Source organism: Daktulosphaira vitifoliae, unplaced genomic scaffold, assembly GCF_025091365.1.
Source record: "Daktulosphaira vitifoliae isolate Bord-2020 unplaced genomic scaffold, ASM2509136v1 Scaffold_2, whole genome shotgun sequence".
Taxonomy (NCBI): domain Eukaryota; kingdom Metazoa; phylum Arthropoda; class Insecta; order Hemiptera; family Phylloxeridae; genus Daktulosphaira; species Daktulosphaira vitifoliae.
In genome coordinates, this window is record NW_026099573.1 from 19,518,192 (window position 1) to 19,535,282 (window position 17,091).

Consider the following 17,091-nt stretch of genomic DNA (forward strand, 5'->3'; position numbering starts at 1 on the left):
AAAAAAAAATCAGCTAAAAATATTAACTGGATCAAAAGTTATTTAAGTTGTCAGTGAGTGGTGGGCCACCCTGTATATTTTACTATGTATCTTGACTGCAAGAAATTAAAATTATTTGTAGATAAATTTATTATTATATTCCTAGATTTTATGTATATTTTATTTATTTATATGTGTAAATAATCTATTCATCTGATAGGAGCCTATTCATTTTATATTTATCCTATGTTTTTTAATTCTAGCTATATAATAAAATGTCAAACTATTATTTTGAAAAATTTGATGGCGCAAGGTATATACCAAAGAAATGGCTACAAAAAATGTACCCAAAAGATTAGATAATTAATTAATGTGTGATAAATTATAATTATTAGGACAATACAAAAGAAAATTATGTTTTGTTGTCAATTATTATTATTATTGTTATTGTTACAATAAATTCATTTATAAAAAAATTAGTATACAATAAAATAATACTTTATTTTTAATATCATTTATTATTCTTCTCTACCTTCTTTACCTCCAATTAAATATTTTGACGTACCGTTAAAAAAATTGGGTAATCTATTATTATTTATTTCACAAAGAAATAATAATAAATCTTATGATATGTTAAATTATAGTTTGTTTTCTGCAGATAATACAACGAATCATATTAATTAACAATGAACTACAAGATTCTATCCCAACAAAAATAAGATCAGTGTACTAAAATAACATTTAAAATATAAACAATGGATTTCACAATTGAATAATACNTCTATCCCAACAAAAATAAGATCAGTGTACTAAAATAACATTTAAAATATAAACAATGGATTTCACAATTGAATAATACTTATTTTATTGTATAATATCATAAATAGAAAAGTATTCAATGTTAAGTTAAATAAAATTTAAATATTTTTAATTTACACTATTAAGCTCAATGTCAGTCACTATATTTTGATAACATGATATTTTATCAATTAAACAAATAAAATAAAATGATTAGTTTCTAAAAAAATATAAAATCAGAATGAGCATTAACGTTATTATTCTTCTTCTATCATACAACATATTAATAATCCGCTGTATTAAACGCCATCATTTCTTCGCCCCATTCTGTGCCTGCTTGGATATCAGTTTCTTTTGGTCGGCAACATGGAAACAGGCATCGGTCAAAACAGCATGCTTTTCGTAACAGGAATTTAACTCGTTTTGGTCGTATAACCGTTACATATAGTACAAAAATTGATAGTATTGGATTGGCCACCACATATACATAGAAAAAAGCATCATGAGGCGTCCACGATAGAACAAACAGCATTAAATTTACTACCATGATTCCAAACAGCTTTGAAAACATGTCAAAACTATAAAAATAAAATTTTGCTTAAGTAAAATTTATTAGACCATTATTCTATTGTAAATATAACTAATGATACCAATTCCTGGAATTACATATATAAGCCAGTCAACGAAGGAGTAATTTTGGCGAATGGTGGAAAAAATTCCCAACGAATTTTTTTTTTTTTTTTAAGTTGAATTAAGATATGTATAATGACATACTAAAAGTCCTCATCGATTGGACTTGAGCTTTTTTTTTACAGCCTCGCAAAAGTTCAAAAATATAAGCTTTTTTTATTTTCTCAAAAAATATTTAACTTACAAAAAAAAGTTTCGTACAAAAGTTGTTTAAAAGACAATTGTAGACAATAAAGGTATCTTATATTTTTTCATTTAAACAAATATTTTTTGAGTTACATTACATTTAATATGAGTACTAAAATTTATTTTCCAATTTTTTTCATTTTACGGTTACTTTTTATCATGTTATACTTACATTAGACACAATGTTATAAATGCATGTGTGTGTATGTGTGAGTTATTTACTCATTTAATTATTTATTAGATTTATTTATAATATCTTTAAAGTGTAGTGTATAATAAGATACAACCGATAGAGTAAGTAATTGATTTGACGCTATATTGTTTAAATCCAACTAAACGCTAAATTGTACATTCCCAAACAACAATTATATTATGTCAATTGCCACCGGAATTTCTGGTAATGATAAAGATAGTTGTCATAAAACGAATTGGCCTTTAGTCAGGTGCTGGCGCTAGTAAAAATTGTGCCTGCCGAAAAACAGGGCTTAAATGTTCTATTATATGTGACCATTGAAAAAGTCAATGGCGTACAAATTCAATAGAAATAAAGATTAAAGATCAAGAAAATTGTACTTTTGTTGGAAGATATATTCTATCAAAATTTAGAATGGGATAATGAATAAAAAAATGGAAAAAAATTTTGTTTGATACATTTGTCAAATAACTTTATAGTGGAGAAATCTTCCATCGATTACATACTTTGCACTAGTAATGCATATAACTTGTATTTAGGATATAAATAAGGAAATAGGAGATCATGTAGCTTTTGTAATAATCCATTAAAATTTTAAAATTAAACACTATCTACAGATTTGTTGAAATAGTAGCAATGGGTTTACTTTAATTATTTCATTATTCATGTTAACAATAGAAGTTATTGAAGATACAGTTATAACTTTATTTGACCTTTTAAGATTTATATCATGAAAGTTATTATCCACCATTGAGTTTACTAGAACAAGACCAATTTTAGACACTTTATGACAATTAATTTGATCATTACCAAAAATTCTGACTGGGTTGACAAAAGAAAACATGAGGTATATAAAATGAGGAGATCAGTGACAATAGGCGAGAGTGTGAATGGGGAGGTAGAAAGTTTTAAATATTTAGGATCAGTAGTGAAAAAGAGCAGTGGTATTGACGAGTATGTAAGACACAGGATTAAGTGCGGGTGGTTGAAGTAGAGAGAAGCGTATGGTGTCTTATGCCATAAAAGAATTCCAATGAGGCTAAAAGGTAAATTCTACAACAATGTAGTGTGACCAGCTATGATGTATGGTTCAGAGTGTTGGGGGCGGTTTATAAGAAAGTAGAGCAGAGATGAGAATGCTTAGATGGATTAGTGGAGCGACTAAAAAAGATAGAATAAGGAACGAGCATATAAGAGGTAATATAAGTGTAGCGGCAATCGTGGATAAGCTGAGAGAAAATAGACTTAGATAATTTGTTATGTTATGAGAAGAGAAGAATCGGAAGCTGTAAGAACAGTTATAGAAATGAATGTTGAAGAAAGGAGAGGTAGAGGAAGACCAAAAAAGAGATTGAGGGAAGTTATTGAATGCGATATGAGAACAGCTGATGTGAGCGTAGAAGATGTGGGAGATCGTGTCAAGTGGAAGTTTAGGATGAGGGTGACCGACCCCAAGTAGTTGGGATTAAGGCAAAGAAAAAGAAAAAGTTTAGCAGAAATTCCGATAGCAATTGACATAGTATAATTGTTGTTTGGAAATGTACAATTTAGCGTTTAGTTGGGTTTAAACAATATAGCGTCAAATCAATTACTTACTCTATCGTTGAATCTTATTATACACTACACTTTAAAGATATTATAAATAAATCTAATAAATAATTAAATGAGTAAATAACTCACACATACACACACATGCATTTATAACATTGTGTCTAATGTAAGTATAACATGATAAAAAGTAACCGTAAAATGAAAAAAATTGGAATATAAATTTTAGTACTCATATTAAATGTAATGTAACTCAAAAAATATTTGTTTAAATGAAAAAATATAAGATACCTTTATTGTTTACAATTGTCTTTTAAACAACTTTTGTACGAAATTTTTTTTTGTAAGTTAAATATTTTTTGAGAAAATAAAAAAAGCTTATATTTTTGAACTTTTGCGAGGCTGTAAAAAAAAAGCTCAAGTCCAATCGATGAGGACTTTTAGTATGTCATTATACATATCATAATTCAACTTAAAAAAAAAAAAAAAAATTCGTTGGGAATTTTTTCCGTCATTTTTCCTTCGTTGACTGGCCTAATATGGAACGACCTATATTAAATCCTTAAGTTGATTGTTAAGTATAGATTTAATATTTATGCAATATGTTATAACTAAAATCGGCTCTACTGAGTTAATTACATTACTTTTAGCTATATTTTTATCGATATCTAACTATATTTCATAACAATCTAGTTATATTTCGATGTTTTAATTATTATTAATCTATTATTTAATTATATAATAGATTAGTCGAAAACAAATTTAGCTTTGACATCTTAGATGAAGCACGAAAACAAATAATAATAAATTATGGCATTATGTCATTGCCAATCCTCACGCTTTTTATTAATTTAATAGTATGGATGGCCAGTTCATCAAAAGAATAAATTTGAGTTTGGAGAGAGAAGCAAGTAAAGTCGTTTACTCTTTTGTCTATGTCTACAGGCTTAGTAATGGTTACAAATTAGGTATACTTGGTATGTGATATATAAGCACATACATTATTAACATCACTTTATTAAAGTGAGTGCTGTATTAAGCTATTCAATTTTCAATAATCATTATCAATTAAAAAAAATCTATTAAAAAACTAATCTATGTTTGACCCTTACACATTTAGATAATGGCATAATTTTTACTAAAAATTAGTACAAAAGAATCCCGGCTTCCTTTCAATACAAATAAATATTTCGCTTTTTACTAAAGATTTCCGCGAGGGGAAGCATTCAAAGGAGTCTAAAAAAAAATAATTTTTCTCTAACAAGAATGATAAACAAAAAACGTGTTATAAAACAAATTCTTAAAGCACGGAATCTAAAGGATAATAGGCTCTGATTATAACTCGCACCTCTCCGAAATACACTATAGAGATTGCATTTGATTGCACTAATACATGAAGTAATATTTTCTTTTAAACTACTTCCCCCTTCAAATAAAATCTATGAGCTTAGTGTTTGGTATTGAATAGCTGGATGTCATTAATATTACTTATAAATGTTATTTTGTAAATATTCTACCTGTATTTCATTTTATGATGAATTTGTCCATAGGTGGACATTCGTTTAATGACCGATTTGGTAGAAGAATAAAAAAACAAATTGACTAGAACAGTACACACTGCCGGAACAAAAATAACTGCTATGCCGAGCCACCCTAAAAAAATGATAATAAGTATGACTGTGAATTGAACATTTTACAAACAATTACTATAAGCATTAACAACGCAAAGATATTCACCAATAGCTCCATCTGTTGCAATAGAAGATGATGTAAATTTAGACTGATAATTGATATGTGGGTTAGATTGGCGCGACGTATCGAGTATGAGATGAGCAAAAAGCGCCATGCCACCCATAGCTAGTGTACACCCCCACACGTACAACGAGTAATAACAGTATTTGCGACCATCCGTAATTCGCAAGAATACGTTACGAGATCTGAACGTTTTCCAAATATAATAGCCCATTGCATTCAGCCAAAAAAACGAGCCCAACGTGGAGATGTAGAGAAAAGAATCTGTAAAATATTAGTGATAAGCAATACATTATAGTTGATAATTGTAAATAAATTACACGCCTTATTATAAGGGCGTCTAAACAATTAAATTATGAATTGGTATAATAAAAAATGGAAAAATATATAATGTTTTTGTAAAGTTCAACTCGTGTTGATAATATGATTTTTTTAATTGAGAAAAAAATCATGTGATGGAAATATGTCCAAAAGTTGAGAAGGACTAAACAATAAAATGAAATCTTCTCTCTAATTAATTAATACTAATGTCATTTATTTTGATTTCGAAACACTTGCCTAAAAGCTGTTGAAATCTTTCATTAATTAGGAGTTAACTAACCTGCTATTAGATAACTTATTGGACTGTTATATTCGACGAAGATGCGAACAATATCTGCCACCTCAGCTACGATCATCAAACAGGCCAACGTTGTGACCATATTGCCAATCAAATCTCTGAGTTGTGGCAAGACAAAATGGACGATGGCCACCAATAACAAGCAAATTACGGCAACGGAATGGCAGGCCGGGTTGGCAACTCTCCGCATGACAAAGTCGGTGTCTGTCCACGGAGAAGGTATTTGTGGTGTACATATCACTGCCACTTGAGCGTTCAAATCAGGCCTATCAATGTCAATAACCTATTAATAAAAAGCATTTGTTAATTATTATAATTATATATTATTTATACATTATAGTTTAAAATTTTTAACAGAAACGTAACCAAAAGTTAAATGGTCTAAGCACTTTGGCCGAACTAAACCAATATTTAAGTAAAAATCGCCTAAAAAAGGTCACTAAAATGTTTTTTAGTATTAGCTACTTTGAAAAATTCTATGAATGCCACCTTTATAAAACCTGTAATAAATGAGAAAATAAATGTCCATAAATTAGAAAATTCGTAAACCAAACCAAAAAATAAATTTTTATTTTTTTAATACATTTAAGAGTTACATTTATTTTTTGATATATTCATCAAAGAATAGAAAAAATAATAAGGGATAGGGAATAGGGTCACTCTTTCGGACTGAAGTGCTAATTCATTTTTAAATTGTTCTAACTTTGAACTTCAGCGAAAACATAAACATTATGTAAAAATGACAATACTAATATTCTCACGTAGAGAATATAATAGTTTTAAGGGAATAACATTTTTTCTTGTGTGTATCTCTCCCAAGAATATATATTTTAAATTTCTTTACCTTGTCTAAACAGTAAAATCCTTGTTCGTAATCGAAAGACCGCTCGTGTTCCACAACAAAATCTTGTGGCTGATCTTTTTGATGACCATGTTGATGTTTAAGTACATAATGTCTTAATTTACCACTTGGAAATAGCGATAGACGATCACCAGATCCTTTATAATGATATACTAACCACTGTTGTCGATTTTTACAGTTGGGAAATCCAGTGACTAATCTACATTGAAAAATCTCAAATTTAGCAAAAAGATAAGTTATAACTTTTTTTGGATAAAGATTATTTTATCTTTATTATTACATTTTTTCAAAGATATAATTTAAATCCATATATGGAGAAGCATATTCCTCGTAAAAACGACCCTACTTACTTATGCCAACATGTAAAATTAGCGATCAAATTAAATTTGCAAAATTGTTTTTGACACTACAGTAATACCGAATCACGAAAACTGTGGTCCCAACAGTTACTAGTACATTTACTGTGGGATTATCGACGTTCCCTTATTATTATCCATTATATGTATTAATTAAATGATTACAAAAAGAAATTCGTGTAAAAGTCTTCTTTTTCTACTTCTTCCTCGCCATAATCTCAACTACTTGGGGTCGGCCACCCTTATCCTAAACTTCCACTTGACACACACGATCTCCCACATCCTCTACGTTCACATCAGATGTCCTCATATCGCATTCATTCAAATTCGCGTAAAAGTATAATTTAAAATCACGTATAGTAGCATTTATAACAACATAATATTATCTTGACTTCAGATAAAAAAAATATTTACAGTTCAATATTTTTAAAGATTTATTTTTATTTTACTGCCAGAAACAGATCATTAATTTACATTCGTGGTTTAGAAAACATTACATCAATAGAAAACTATTTAAGTCTCCTTAGTAAAACGACACATAGCCCATACATGTTATAAAATGAAACTAGAAATACTTTACCGAAGTATTAATAATATTTTAGTATACTATATATTAGCACCCCTAAAAGTTAAGAAAATTATATTTATTGTTATGCAACTATATTTCTTCGGGGGAAATTACTTTTTCATTAATTAGTTCCCGTAAAATTTTTATTCTATGTAGTTAACTTTTTTAAGTTATTTTAATACGGTGATTACAATAATTTGCGTTTGTGTTATCAGTAGCGTACTTAATATTTTTGTGAGAAACTTTATTAACTATAAATTTTATCATTGTCTTTCCTATAGAAAAAAAAATTTAATTTAGACTCCTAAAATGTTATTGTACAATATTATTTTATACAAATTATGAAAAAATATATAGGCATAAATATTTATGTAAAACTTCGAAATCAATTTATAATAATAATTTAAACATGGAGTAAATAGGGGTTTCTCTACTAAGCAATAATATTAAAAAAGTAAATTAAGTAATTACAGTAGATTAAACATTAACAACAAAATTGGTTATATAATACATCTTAGATAACTTTATAATTTCTTAAAAATTACAGAAAAGAATCTTCTTGCGACATAATTGATAAATATTTTTACCACTTGATTCAATTTTATGAAATGACAAACAATACGATAAATATACAAATGTATATACTGTGAATTAAGTAAATATTCAGTTATCATCTATAAAAAAATAATTCAATAACATTAGAAAAATATTTGAATTAATAATTAAATCAATGGTATTAATTTTATGGTTCAGGAAGTTTTTTTATAAGAGATGCAATCATGATTTGAGTTGAAATATAAAATATACAGTATACTTTAATTTTTAAAAATACTTCTCCTTGTCATATGAAAATATGTTGAGTTATCAAAGATTCCGGAACCCATTCCCGTCTCTCTTCACGGTGAAATGATAAAAACCAAAAAAATAAGATTGAAGTATAAATAGTAGTTTAATTATACAATACACTTATAGACGATGAAAAAAATGTTCATGGGATAATATTAAATAGGAATTGAAGAACTAAATTGATTTTTTAACATACATTTATTAAAACAATGCTATGATTTTTTTAATGGGTGAAATCTCCATGATAAAATTACAAGTTAAACATTAAGTTAAATATAACACCAAATTATACATACAAAATATATTACTCATGTGTTTTTTGTCATTCAGTATATAAAAAATAATGGTTTTGTTTAAAAATTTAAATGCGTTTGGTTAAAAATTAGTCATCATAGTAATCTTGTGGTGACTAATTGTTTTGGGATTTCATTGTTTTTAACTTCGATGCGAAGCTGAGAAGGATTCATTTTACTTTGTTTATTTTAATTAATAATTATCATATATTGATACCAGTTTTCGGTTTACCTTAATATCATATTAAATATAATATCAATAACAAACTTTTTTTGATTATAAATATAACCACAACGACATTTTTAAATTGTATCAAAATAATATTATTTATTTATATTTATTAAAACTAAAAAATTAAAAAGTTATTTTCACATAATTTCAGTTAATTAGGACGGGGGTAGTTGAACGTATTAGATTTTAATAAAAACGCTTCTTAATTAAAATAAAGAAAACACTTTTTACTAAAAAGTTTGAAGAACACCTAATTATACTACAGTAATAATTCAACATAGAATAGCTTCCTACACAGTTATATTGACAGCACCCAGTGAAATTAAACTGCTGATTAAGAAATACCTATCTACTGGATTTTTACAGAAAACATGACTATGCAGTTATATATTCTTTGCATTCATAAATGGTTTTGTATAATTAATAAATATATCTTTGTATGTTATTATATTATTATTTATAATTCATTAAATTATGAAATACATAAATAAAATGTAAAACAATGTTAATATAATAAATATTTTAACCAATTCGAGATTTAATCAATTTATAGTGATTAACAATTATACAAGAGAGTGTATATAAGATCCAAAAAATCTCTTTAGCAAAACTACTTTTTGAGAGTTCCTAAATTTAGATATGCTTATAAATTGCTAATCAAATCTAATAATCCTGAAATTATCTTATTTCTATGTCTTTATTAAACGACATAAATTAAAATAAAATATGAAACAGGGGAAGGATAAATCACGAACGTTAGTAGGTGTATAATAAATATAAATATACTTATTTATATAATAAATTTAACTGAAAGGTTGGTATGTAAATATCTTTTAGTCGATTGATACCTTTTAAAGCCTCCATTTCAATTAAAAATGAATAACACAAACTAAAGCTTCACAAATAGTTTCCATTCATACGCATATTCGACAATATCGAGTTTATTCTTTAATTAAATTTAAATCCTACATCAATTGAAATGAATAAACTGGCTGTGGAAGTGAAATATGAAACATAAATAACCTTTCACAGGTTATTATTTTGAAATAATACTGAATTATTTTATAATAACTTGATTATGTTACATAAAACAATCATAAAATAAAACGTAATTTACAATATCTCCAGCGAAACCGTTCCACGTCGTAATCGTGCTGGATCGTTACCCTTCAAACACGACTGAAGGTATTCTGTTAACACGTGTGAAGCTCTATCATAAAATTACTATGACTTCTTAGTAAAAACATATTTGATGTCCAATTAATAGAATAATTATTTTGAATATTTAACAACTCTCTCCATCGTGCCAGTTAATTATTATATACATATATATATATATATAATAATTATATTTAAACGTATAAAATGAATTAACTAACCATTAAGATTTTTACTCGTTTAAACGACTAATAAAATCATATGTCGAAGTCAGAACTCGTTAATCTAACTTATTACTTTAATCTTTTTAATTATAATTGAAAACGTTTGTTTCCACCTTTTTATTATTCTGCGTGCATTTGTCGATGATACATAGAGCATTATAATAGAAATCTTGTCGACACATAAATGTGAAGAGTAGCAAATTCAAGGAAACCGGTTTATTGTGTTTTTATGTATCGCATGCGTCACATACGTATTAGTGTGTATCTGCCGTACATGGGCCGGCTAACGACGCGAATATTTCAGCTGCTGGGTATGCAATAAAATAAAACTCTAATGCCACGCGACTTGACTGAAAAACGGTTTTTCTAGTGTGTAAAAAGTGCAGCAAAAATATCAACAAGGAATTCTAAATGACAATAGAAACGTCCAATCGAATCAGCTTTGAAGCCATGGATATAAATTGCACATAAAAATATTATCCAAAAGTGTGTATTCATATCGTAGTGTTTTTGTATTACATAACTAGATCGAATTTGTTGAAGCGAATTTAATTATTAAAAATAAAGAACTTTAGTGTAAAATAATAATTTTCTACGAGGAAATTTTAGGCACTCGGATGAAGTTGCAATGAACATTGTTTGGCACTCACTTGTACGGTACCGATAAAGCAGGTAACTTCTTTTGCTGTCCATCTTCACCGTCTTCTAAGGTAAATTCCGGTGTCCACGGCCCATAGCCAGTCAACGCGTCTCGACCGCAGCATTTATGGACCACGGACACGGATGCTACAGGAACATCGTCCTCATCGCCGACCACGGTGGTTGCCTGTTGTAGGCTTGCCGCGCAAACGGTCGACCACAAGAATACGGCAAGCAGAAGCGTCCAGGCTCGATAGCGCATAACAGGCGCGTGCCGATTACATCGCATCGGACGCGCGGGTGCGTCGTCGTATGTAACCACCACTGACAACGTGCCCTACCAATGAGGACGTGGGAACGACTACTGCACAACGTATGGTCAGCATGTACTGCCGTCAGTTCAATGACAGTTACAACGAGTACCGACGACGTCGATTCCGAGTACTGAAGCACGCAGCCGGTTCTGGTTGTCGAGTTGTTCTGGTGGTTCACGTTGTCGTCTGGAGAGGGGCCTCGGGCAAGTGGGTTGCTTGTCCCCCACTACTTTCTATCTGAATAATCGACCCGTAGTGAAGTACTAGTACAAAATAATTGTCTGGTACTACACAATACGTCGTGTGCTCTCAGTTACAATGTAACTCTAATGGCAATGTGGTATCCGTTGTTTTCTAAAGGTTATCCGAATAATAGTGCACCCTCGAAACTCTACGACCGGATATTCACATAATGAGCTAGAAACATCACTGTATCACGAGTATACATTATGTGCTCCAAAAATAACGAAAGAATTATTTTAATAACTATTTACGAGTTATTTTAGTATTGCCTAAAATCAAACTTACTGAAATGTACAAATTAAATTTATAATATAAATTTACCCAAAAATTAATTTCATCGAAATATTAAAATATTATAATTTAAGCCGGCGTGATATTACCTTATTAATTAATCTGATTTTTATAAATCGTAATTTCACATGTTAATAAGTGCGTTGGTTTTTTTATATTAGACATTTTTAAAATTTTTTTTTCTTAAAACTTTTTCAAAAAGGAAAAAACAAAATAATATTTTTTTAAATAATTACTTTAAATATTCCCCTTTCATTTGATATAAATTTGTTGTAAATCGGACATTTTACCCGTCCATAGGGGCGATTCAAAATAGCAACTTTTTCACAAAAGTCAATTTTTTCAACTTAACTTTGGAAATGTTCCTTAAATATTGCATCCTTTAAATATACGTTACATTAAAACTTATGTTACATATTATACATAAAAAAAAATTGTCCCAACGACCTATCTTCTATGTGCAAAGACCGTCCAAGTTGAACAAATTTATTAAATATTTATTCATATATTATACTTATACTTCATGAAGCTTATATGGAATTAAATAAGGAAATAGGAGAGATCGTGTAGCTTTTGGAATAATCCACCAATTTCTTAAAATTAAACACTGTCTACAGATTTGCATCGAAGCGTTTCTTAAGATGATTTTAATAAATGTCAAATATCATCTATACTTGTTACAACTATGCCCCACCTCCACACAGTGCTACGACACCACTGTGGTACCGTCTTTTTTATGTATATAATATGGTAGTGTTGTAAAGTATTTAAGTAAGAGTATTCAAATTTTTTTATAGTAGTGAATACTTTTTGAAATACTTCTATTTTACAAGTATTTTCATTCCTCTTTTTGACATTGGATACTTTTTTAATCCCTTTAATTTTAAATTATAGCTTCTTGAATTAAATTAATATTTTTAATAAAGTTTTAAATTTAAAGTTTGGCCCATCGCACAACATATGAGCAAAACTGTATTAATCATTTTTGTTTTAGTCAACTTAAAATTTGTTTTCTATATGCACATATCAGTATACTAATATAGTTTTTTTTTATGCTTATTCGAATTTTTCTAAATAGAAATATAACCACCCCAAAATTATTTTCTGGTTGCATCGTTGTCCATAACTAATACTTAAATTACCAAAACCAAAAAACTGTGAATTTTTTTAACTCCAATTTTACTTATTAAATAATGATAATGTTGTTAAACACTGCCAGTGTTACCAAATTTTTATTTGTTTTATACTCATGACCGCGTTAAGGAAGAGAAGTAACAAAGAAAATGATCTAATTAAGAAAATAAGTGGTTGAAAACAACTTTTGGACAAACGCTTTGGAAGATATTTACAGTTTTGCACCTAGGTGGGAGGATGTAAGTGGCCGAGAAATGACTAATGATAAAAATAATATGTACCCTTTATCTCCAGTATATATTTTAAAATGCTAATCCTAAAAAACTTCTAAATTATTAGAGCAGTCATTTTTAGCTTCGATTNTGCTAATCCTAAAAAACTTCTAAATTATTAGAGCAGTCATTTTTAGCTTCGATTCGAAGCTGAGAAGGTATTGGTTTTACTATGATGTGTTTTTTTTTTTTTGTGTCTGTTACCACTTTTTCTCAGCTCTCACAGAACCGATTTCTTTCAAAGATACGTCAAAAGATCACAAATCGTATCTAGTTGAAGACATTACCATTAAAAATTGAAAAATTTTCCCTCGTTCCCCGCAAATGGGGGAAACATCCAAAAAAATTACAACTTTTAAAATCGGTAAATTTTGTCATTTTTTTCACTTTTTTTTCTTAAAACTTCCATAACTTTTTCAAAAATAAACGAATCAACATAATTTTTTTTTATACTAAAACCTTAGATATTTCCCTTTCGTTTGATATCATTTTTTTGAAAATCTAACACTTAACCTGCTCATGGGGGGGGTTTAAACCTTTTAAAATGCGTATAGAAAGTAGAACTTTTTCAACTTAACTTTTGAAAATGTTCCGGAAATACTGCGTCCTTTAAACATATATCAAATTAAAGCTTATTTTATGTACTATAAAATGAAAAAAAAAAATTTGTCCCGACACTTTTTCTTCTACATTTAAACGGCTGCCGTAGTTAAAAAAACACTATTTTTGTGTTAAAATTTTCGATTTTCGATTTTTAATTTTCAACTTAAAAATGCTATAACTTTTTGAAAAATGTATATATCAGCACAAATTTTTTTTTTCTAAATACATTATAAGTACATCTTTCATTTGACATACTTTTTATTAAAATTGGACAATTTCCTCATATAAAGGGGGCGTTCAAAACTTGAAACATAGAACTTTTTGAAAGTGTTCCGAAAATACTGCGTCCTTTAAACATATATCAAATTAAAGCTTATTTTATGTACTATAAAAAAAAATTTGTCCCGACGACCTATCCTCTATGCGCAAATGGCTACCGTATTCAAAAAATGCTATTTTAACAAATTTTTTTTTTTTTTAATTAAACACTATCTACAGATTTGCATCGAAGCGTTTTTTATGATAGTGATTTTAATCACTGTCAGATATCATCTATACTAGACCCACCTATGCCACGATCCCACTGTGCCGCCACCCCACTGTGCTGGGTTTTTTTTGTACTTAAAATTGCCATAACTTTTTCAAATATTAACAAATCAAAATAATATTTTTTTATATTGAAACCTTAGGTAATTTCCTTTCGTTTGATATCATTTTTTTTTAAAATCTAACACTTATTCTGCTCACAAAGGGGATTTAAAATAGCAACTTTTTTACAAAAACTAACTAATAAGTTAGTTCCCTGTGGATAGGGGATAAGAATATTTCCACGGCTCCTCTACCAGTCGTAAGAGGCGACTAATGAGGTTGCGTCTGGTCGACAGCCGGCGTAAAATTTTTGTCAAATAGTATGAGGTGTCTTGAGCAAAATTAAGGCGAATTGCTCTGATGTAAATTAATAATCTCGGATGTACGTGGGAACAACTGGTGAGAGGGAATAAAGTAGTTAAAAACGGAGAAGGCCTAAGGAATAAAGTGTTTGATACTAACCGGATAACTTGTGCGGTAGCTTATTCACAAATCACGTGTACAGGTCTACTCAACTCTTGTAGTATCTACGGTGTAAAGACATCACCACATAACTCTAGGCTGGACTCGTATATAAGGAAGAAAGATAGATACAAAGTAAGAATAGGTACTTGGAATGTTGGTACATTAACTGGTAGAAGTGAAGAATTAGTAGAAGTATTGAAGAGGAGAATAGTTAACATTTGTTATGTGCAGGAAATTAAGTGGAAAGAAGAGAAATCAAGGAAACTAGGTGAGGGTTATAAAATAATATACTCAGGTAAGTCTAGTACAAAGAATGGTGTAGGGATAATAATGGATGAGGAGATGAAAAGTAAAGTAGTAGAAGTAGCTAGGAAAAGTGACAGAATTATAGTTGTAAAATTGATATCCGAGGAAAAAGTGCCTATGTACCACAAGTAGGATGAAATAGACAAGGAAGTGTTTTGGAGAGAGATGGATAAGGTGATGTAAGGGGTACCTGGCAATGAGGATGGGGAGATAGGTGGAGATATCAATGGACATGTAGCTAATGAGAGGAGATGATATGAAAGAGTATATGGAGAATATGGTTTTAGTGGCAAGAATGAGACGTGAGAAAGAATCCTGGATTTCGCAGTATCATATGATCGTGGTGAATACTTATTTTAGGAAGAAGGAAGAACATTATATAACTTATAAGAGTGGGAGTAATAAACCACATATTGATTATTTTATGTGGAAGAGAGAGAGAGCGTAAAGCGAGTAAAAGATTGTAAAGTTATTTCAGGTGAGAGTGTAAATACACAATATAGACTGATGGTAATGGAGTTGTCGTGTAGTAAGAAGAGAATATATTAAAACAGAAAGAACATAGGAGGAAAATCGAGGGCCCAGTGGTGGAAATTGAAAGGGGAAAATAAAAAAGAGTTAAAAAAATCATAGAAAATAAGAAAAAGCAATTCAAAGTATGGCAGAATAGCAAAAGGAGAGAAGATTATGATGATGTGAAAAAAAGGCAGAAAGAGTATTTTGAAAAATTACTGAATGAGAAGTACCCAAAAGAAACATTAGAGGATATTTCGTAGAATGAAGGACTGGTAAATTTAATTAGTGAAAAGAGGTATGGGAGGCTGTGACATCAATGAAAAAGAATAAAGCAGTGAGAACAGATGAAGTGCCAGTAGAAGTATGGAAAATATTAGGCGGAGTTGGCGTAAAATGATTGAAGGAACTTATAAATAAAATCTTATTAGAAGGGAAAATTCCAAAAGAATGAAGGAATAGTATTGTGGTGCCGATATTTAAAGATAAAGGTGACATACAGGAGTGTGGAAATTATAGAGGCATAAAGCTTATGATTCATAGTAGATAAGAGAATAAGAAATTAGACATCGGTATCTAAAAACCAGTTTGGATTTATGCTTGGTAAGTCAACAATGGAGCCAGTATTTTGTAAGAGGCACCTAAAATAAAAATTTAGGGAAAAGAAGAAAAAACTGTGAATTCCATTGAGGCGAAAAGGTAAATTCTACAAGACTGTAGTGTATAGAATGTAGTGCTATGATGTATGGTTCAGAGTGTTGGGCGGTTGATAAGAAAGTAGAGCAGAGATGAGAATGCTTAGATGGATGAGTGGAGTGACTAGAGAAGATAGGATAAGGAACGAGCATATAAGAGGGAGTATAGGTGTAGCGTCAATTGTGGATAAGATGAGAGAAATAAGACTCAGATGGTTTGGTCATATTATGAGGAGAGAGGAATCGGAAGCTGTAAGAACAGTTATAGAAATTAATGTTGAAGGAAGAAGAGGTAGAGGAAGACCAAAAAATAGATGGAGGGATGCTATTGAATGCAATATGAGGACAGCTGATGTGACCTTAGATGATGTAGGAGATCGTGTCAAGTGGAAGTTTAGGATAAGGGTGGCCGACCCCAAGTAGTTGGGATTAAGGCGAGGAAGAAGAAGAAAACTTTTAAAAATAGTACAAATAAGGTATTATGTAAAAAGGTCAGGTCAATGGATGGTGATTAGTAGGATAGATTCCCGTTATTTACCCTTTGTTGCAATTTTTATTATACATATCCTATATTATGAAACATTGCAAATGTTATTGAGCGTAATTAATATACAAAATATGATTAATTATACAAACTTGAGAAATTCAATTTTAAGAATTTATTATTATTTTTATCATAAAGGTTATTCATTCCTTATGACAAAATCTTATGACCACACATAGA

The 17,091-nt window shown here is 29.4% G+C and overlaps 2 protein-coding genes and 1 non-coding gene across 5 annotated transcripts in view; 2 read left to right on the top strand and 1 right to left on the bottom strand.

Moving 5' to 3' along the window:
• Positions 1 to 751, top strand: part of LOC126898439 (uncharacterized) — a 3,607-nt gene extending 2,856 nt beyond the window's left edge. Inside the window, exon 4 of one of the 2 annotated variants that reach the window (XM_050672448.1) lies at positions 638 to 751. In XM_050672448.1, coding sequence (XP_050528405.1) covers positions 638 to 712 — 75 coding nt within the window. In that variant the 3' untranslated portion in view covers positions 713 to 751. Of the gene's footprint in view, positions 1 to 242; positions 491 to 637 lie in introns of those variants that run through there. The other variant, XM_050672447.1, reaches the window with a different exon arrangement.
• A 68-nt stretch (positions 752 to 819) lies between these two features.
• LOC126898432 (probable G-protein coupled receptor Mth-like 5) lies at positions 820 to 11,402 on the bottom strand. 2 transcript variants are annotated; one of them, XM_050672439.1, is made up of 6 exons: positions 10,955 to 11,402; positions 6,610 to 6,826; positions 5,748 to 6,048; positions 5,102 to 5,410; positions 4,912 to 5,047; positions 820 to 1,355 (listed from the first exon to the last, which is right to left on the bottom strand). In XM_050672439.1, the coding sequence occupies exons 1-6, from the start codon at positions 11,230 to 11,232 to the stop codon at positions 1,061 to 1,063; spliced, it is 1,536 nt and encodes a 511-aa protein (XP_050528396.1). In that variant the 5' UTR covers positions 11,233 to 11,402; the 3' UTR covers positions 820 to 1,060. The 2 variants fall into 2 exon arrangements, with proteins under 2 accessions (XP_050528396.1, XP_050528397.1); XM_050672440.1 differs by having other exon boundaries at positions 5,132 to 5,410; positions 10,955 to 11,401.
• LOC126900132 (U5 spliceosomal RNA) lies at positions 4,551 to 4,668 on the top strand. Its single transcript, XR_007702802.1, has one exon. It is a non-coding gene; the product is annotated as a U5 spliceosomal RNA (small nuclear RNA).
• Positions 11,403 to 17,091: the final 5,689 nt, after the last annotated feature.

Excerpts from the sequence above, each read along its gene's own strand:
- LOC126898432 (XM_050672439.1), bottom strand. The coding sequence starts at position 11,232 with ATGCGATGTAATCGGCACGCGCCTGTTATGCGCTATCGAGCCTGGACG. Across the intron at positions 6,827-10,954 it reads GCTTTATCGGTACCGTACAA|ATTAGTCACTGGATTTCCCA; the intron begins GTGAGTGCCAAA and ends TTTTCAATGTAG. Across the intron at positions 6,049-6,609 it reads GATTTTACTGTTTAGACAAG|GTTATTGACATTGATAGGCC; the intron begins GTAAAGAAATTT and ends TTTTATTAATAG.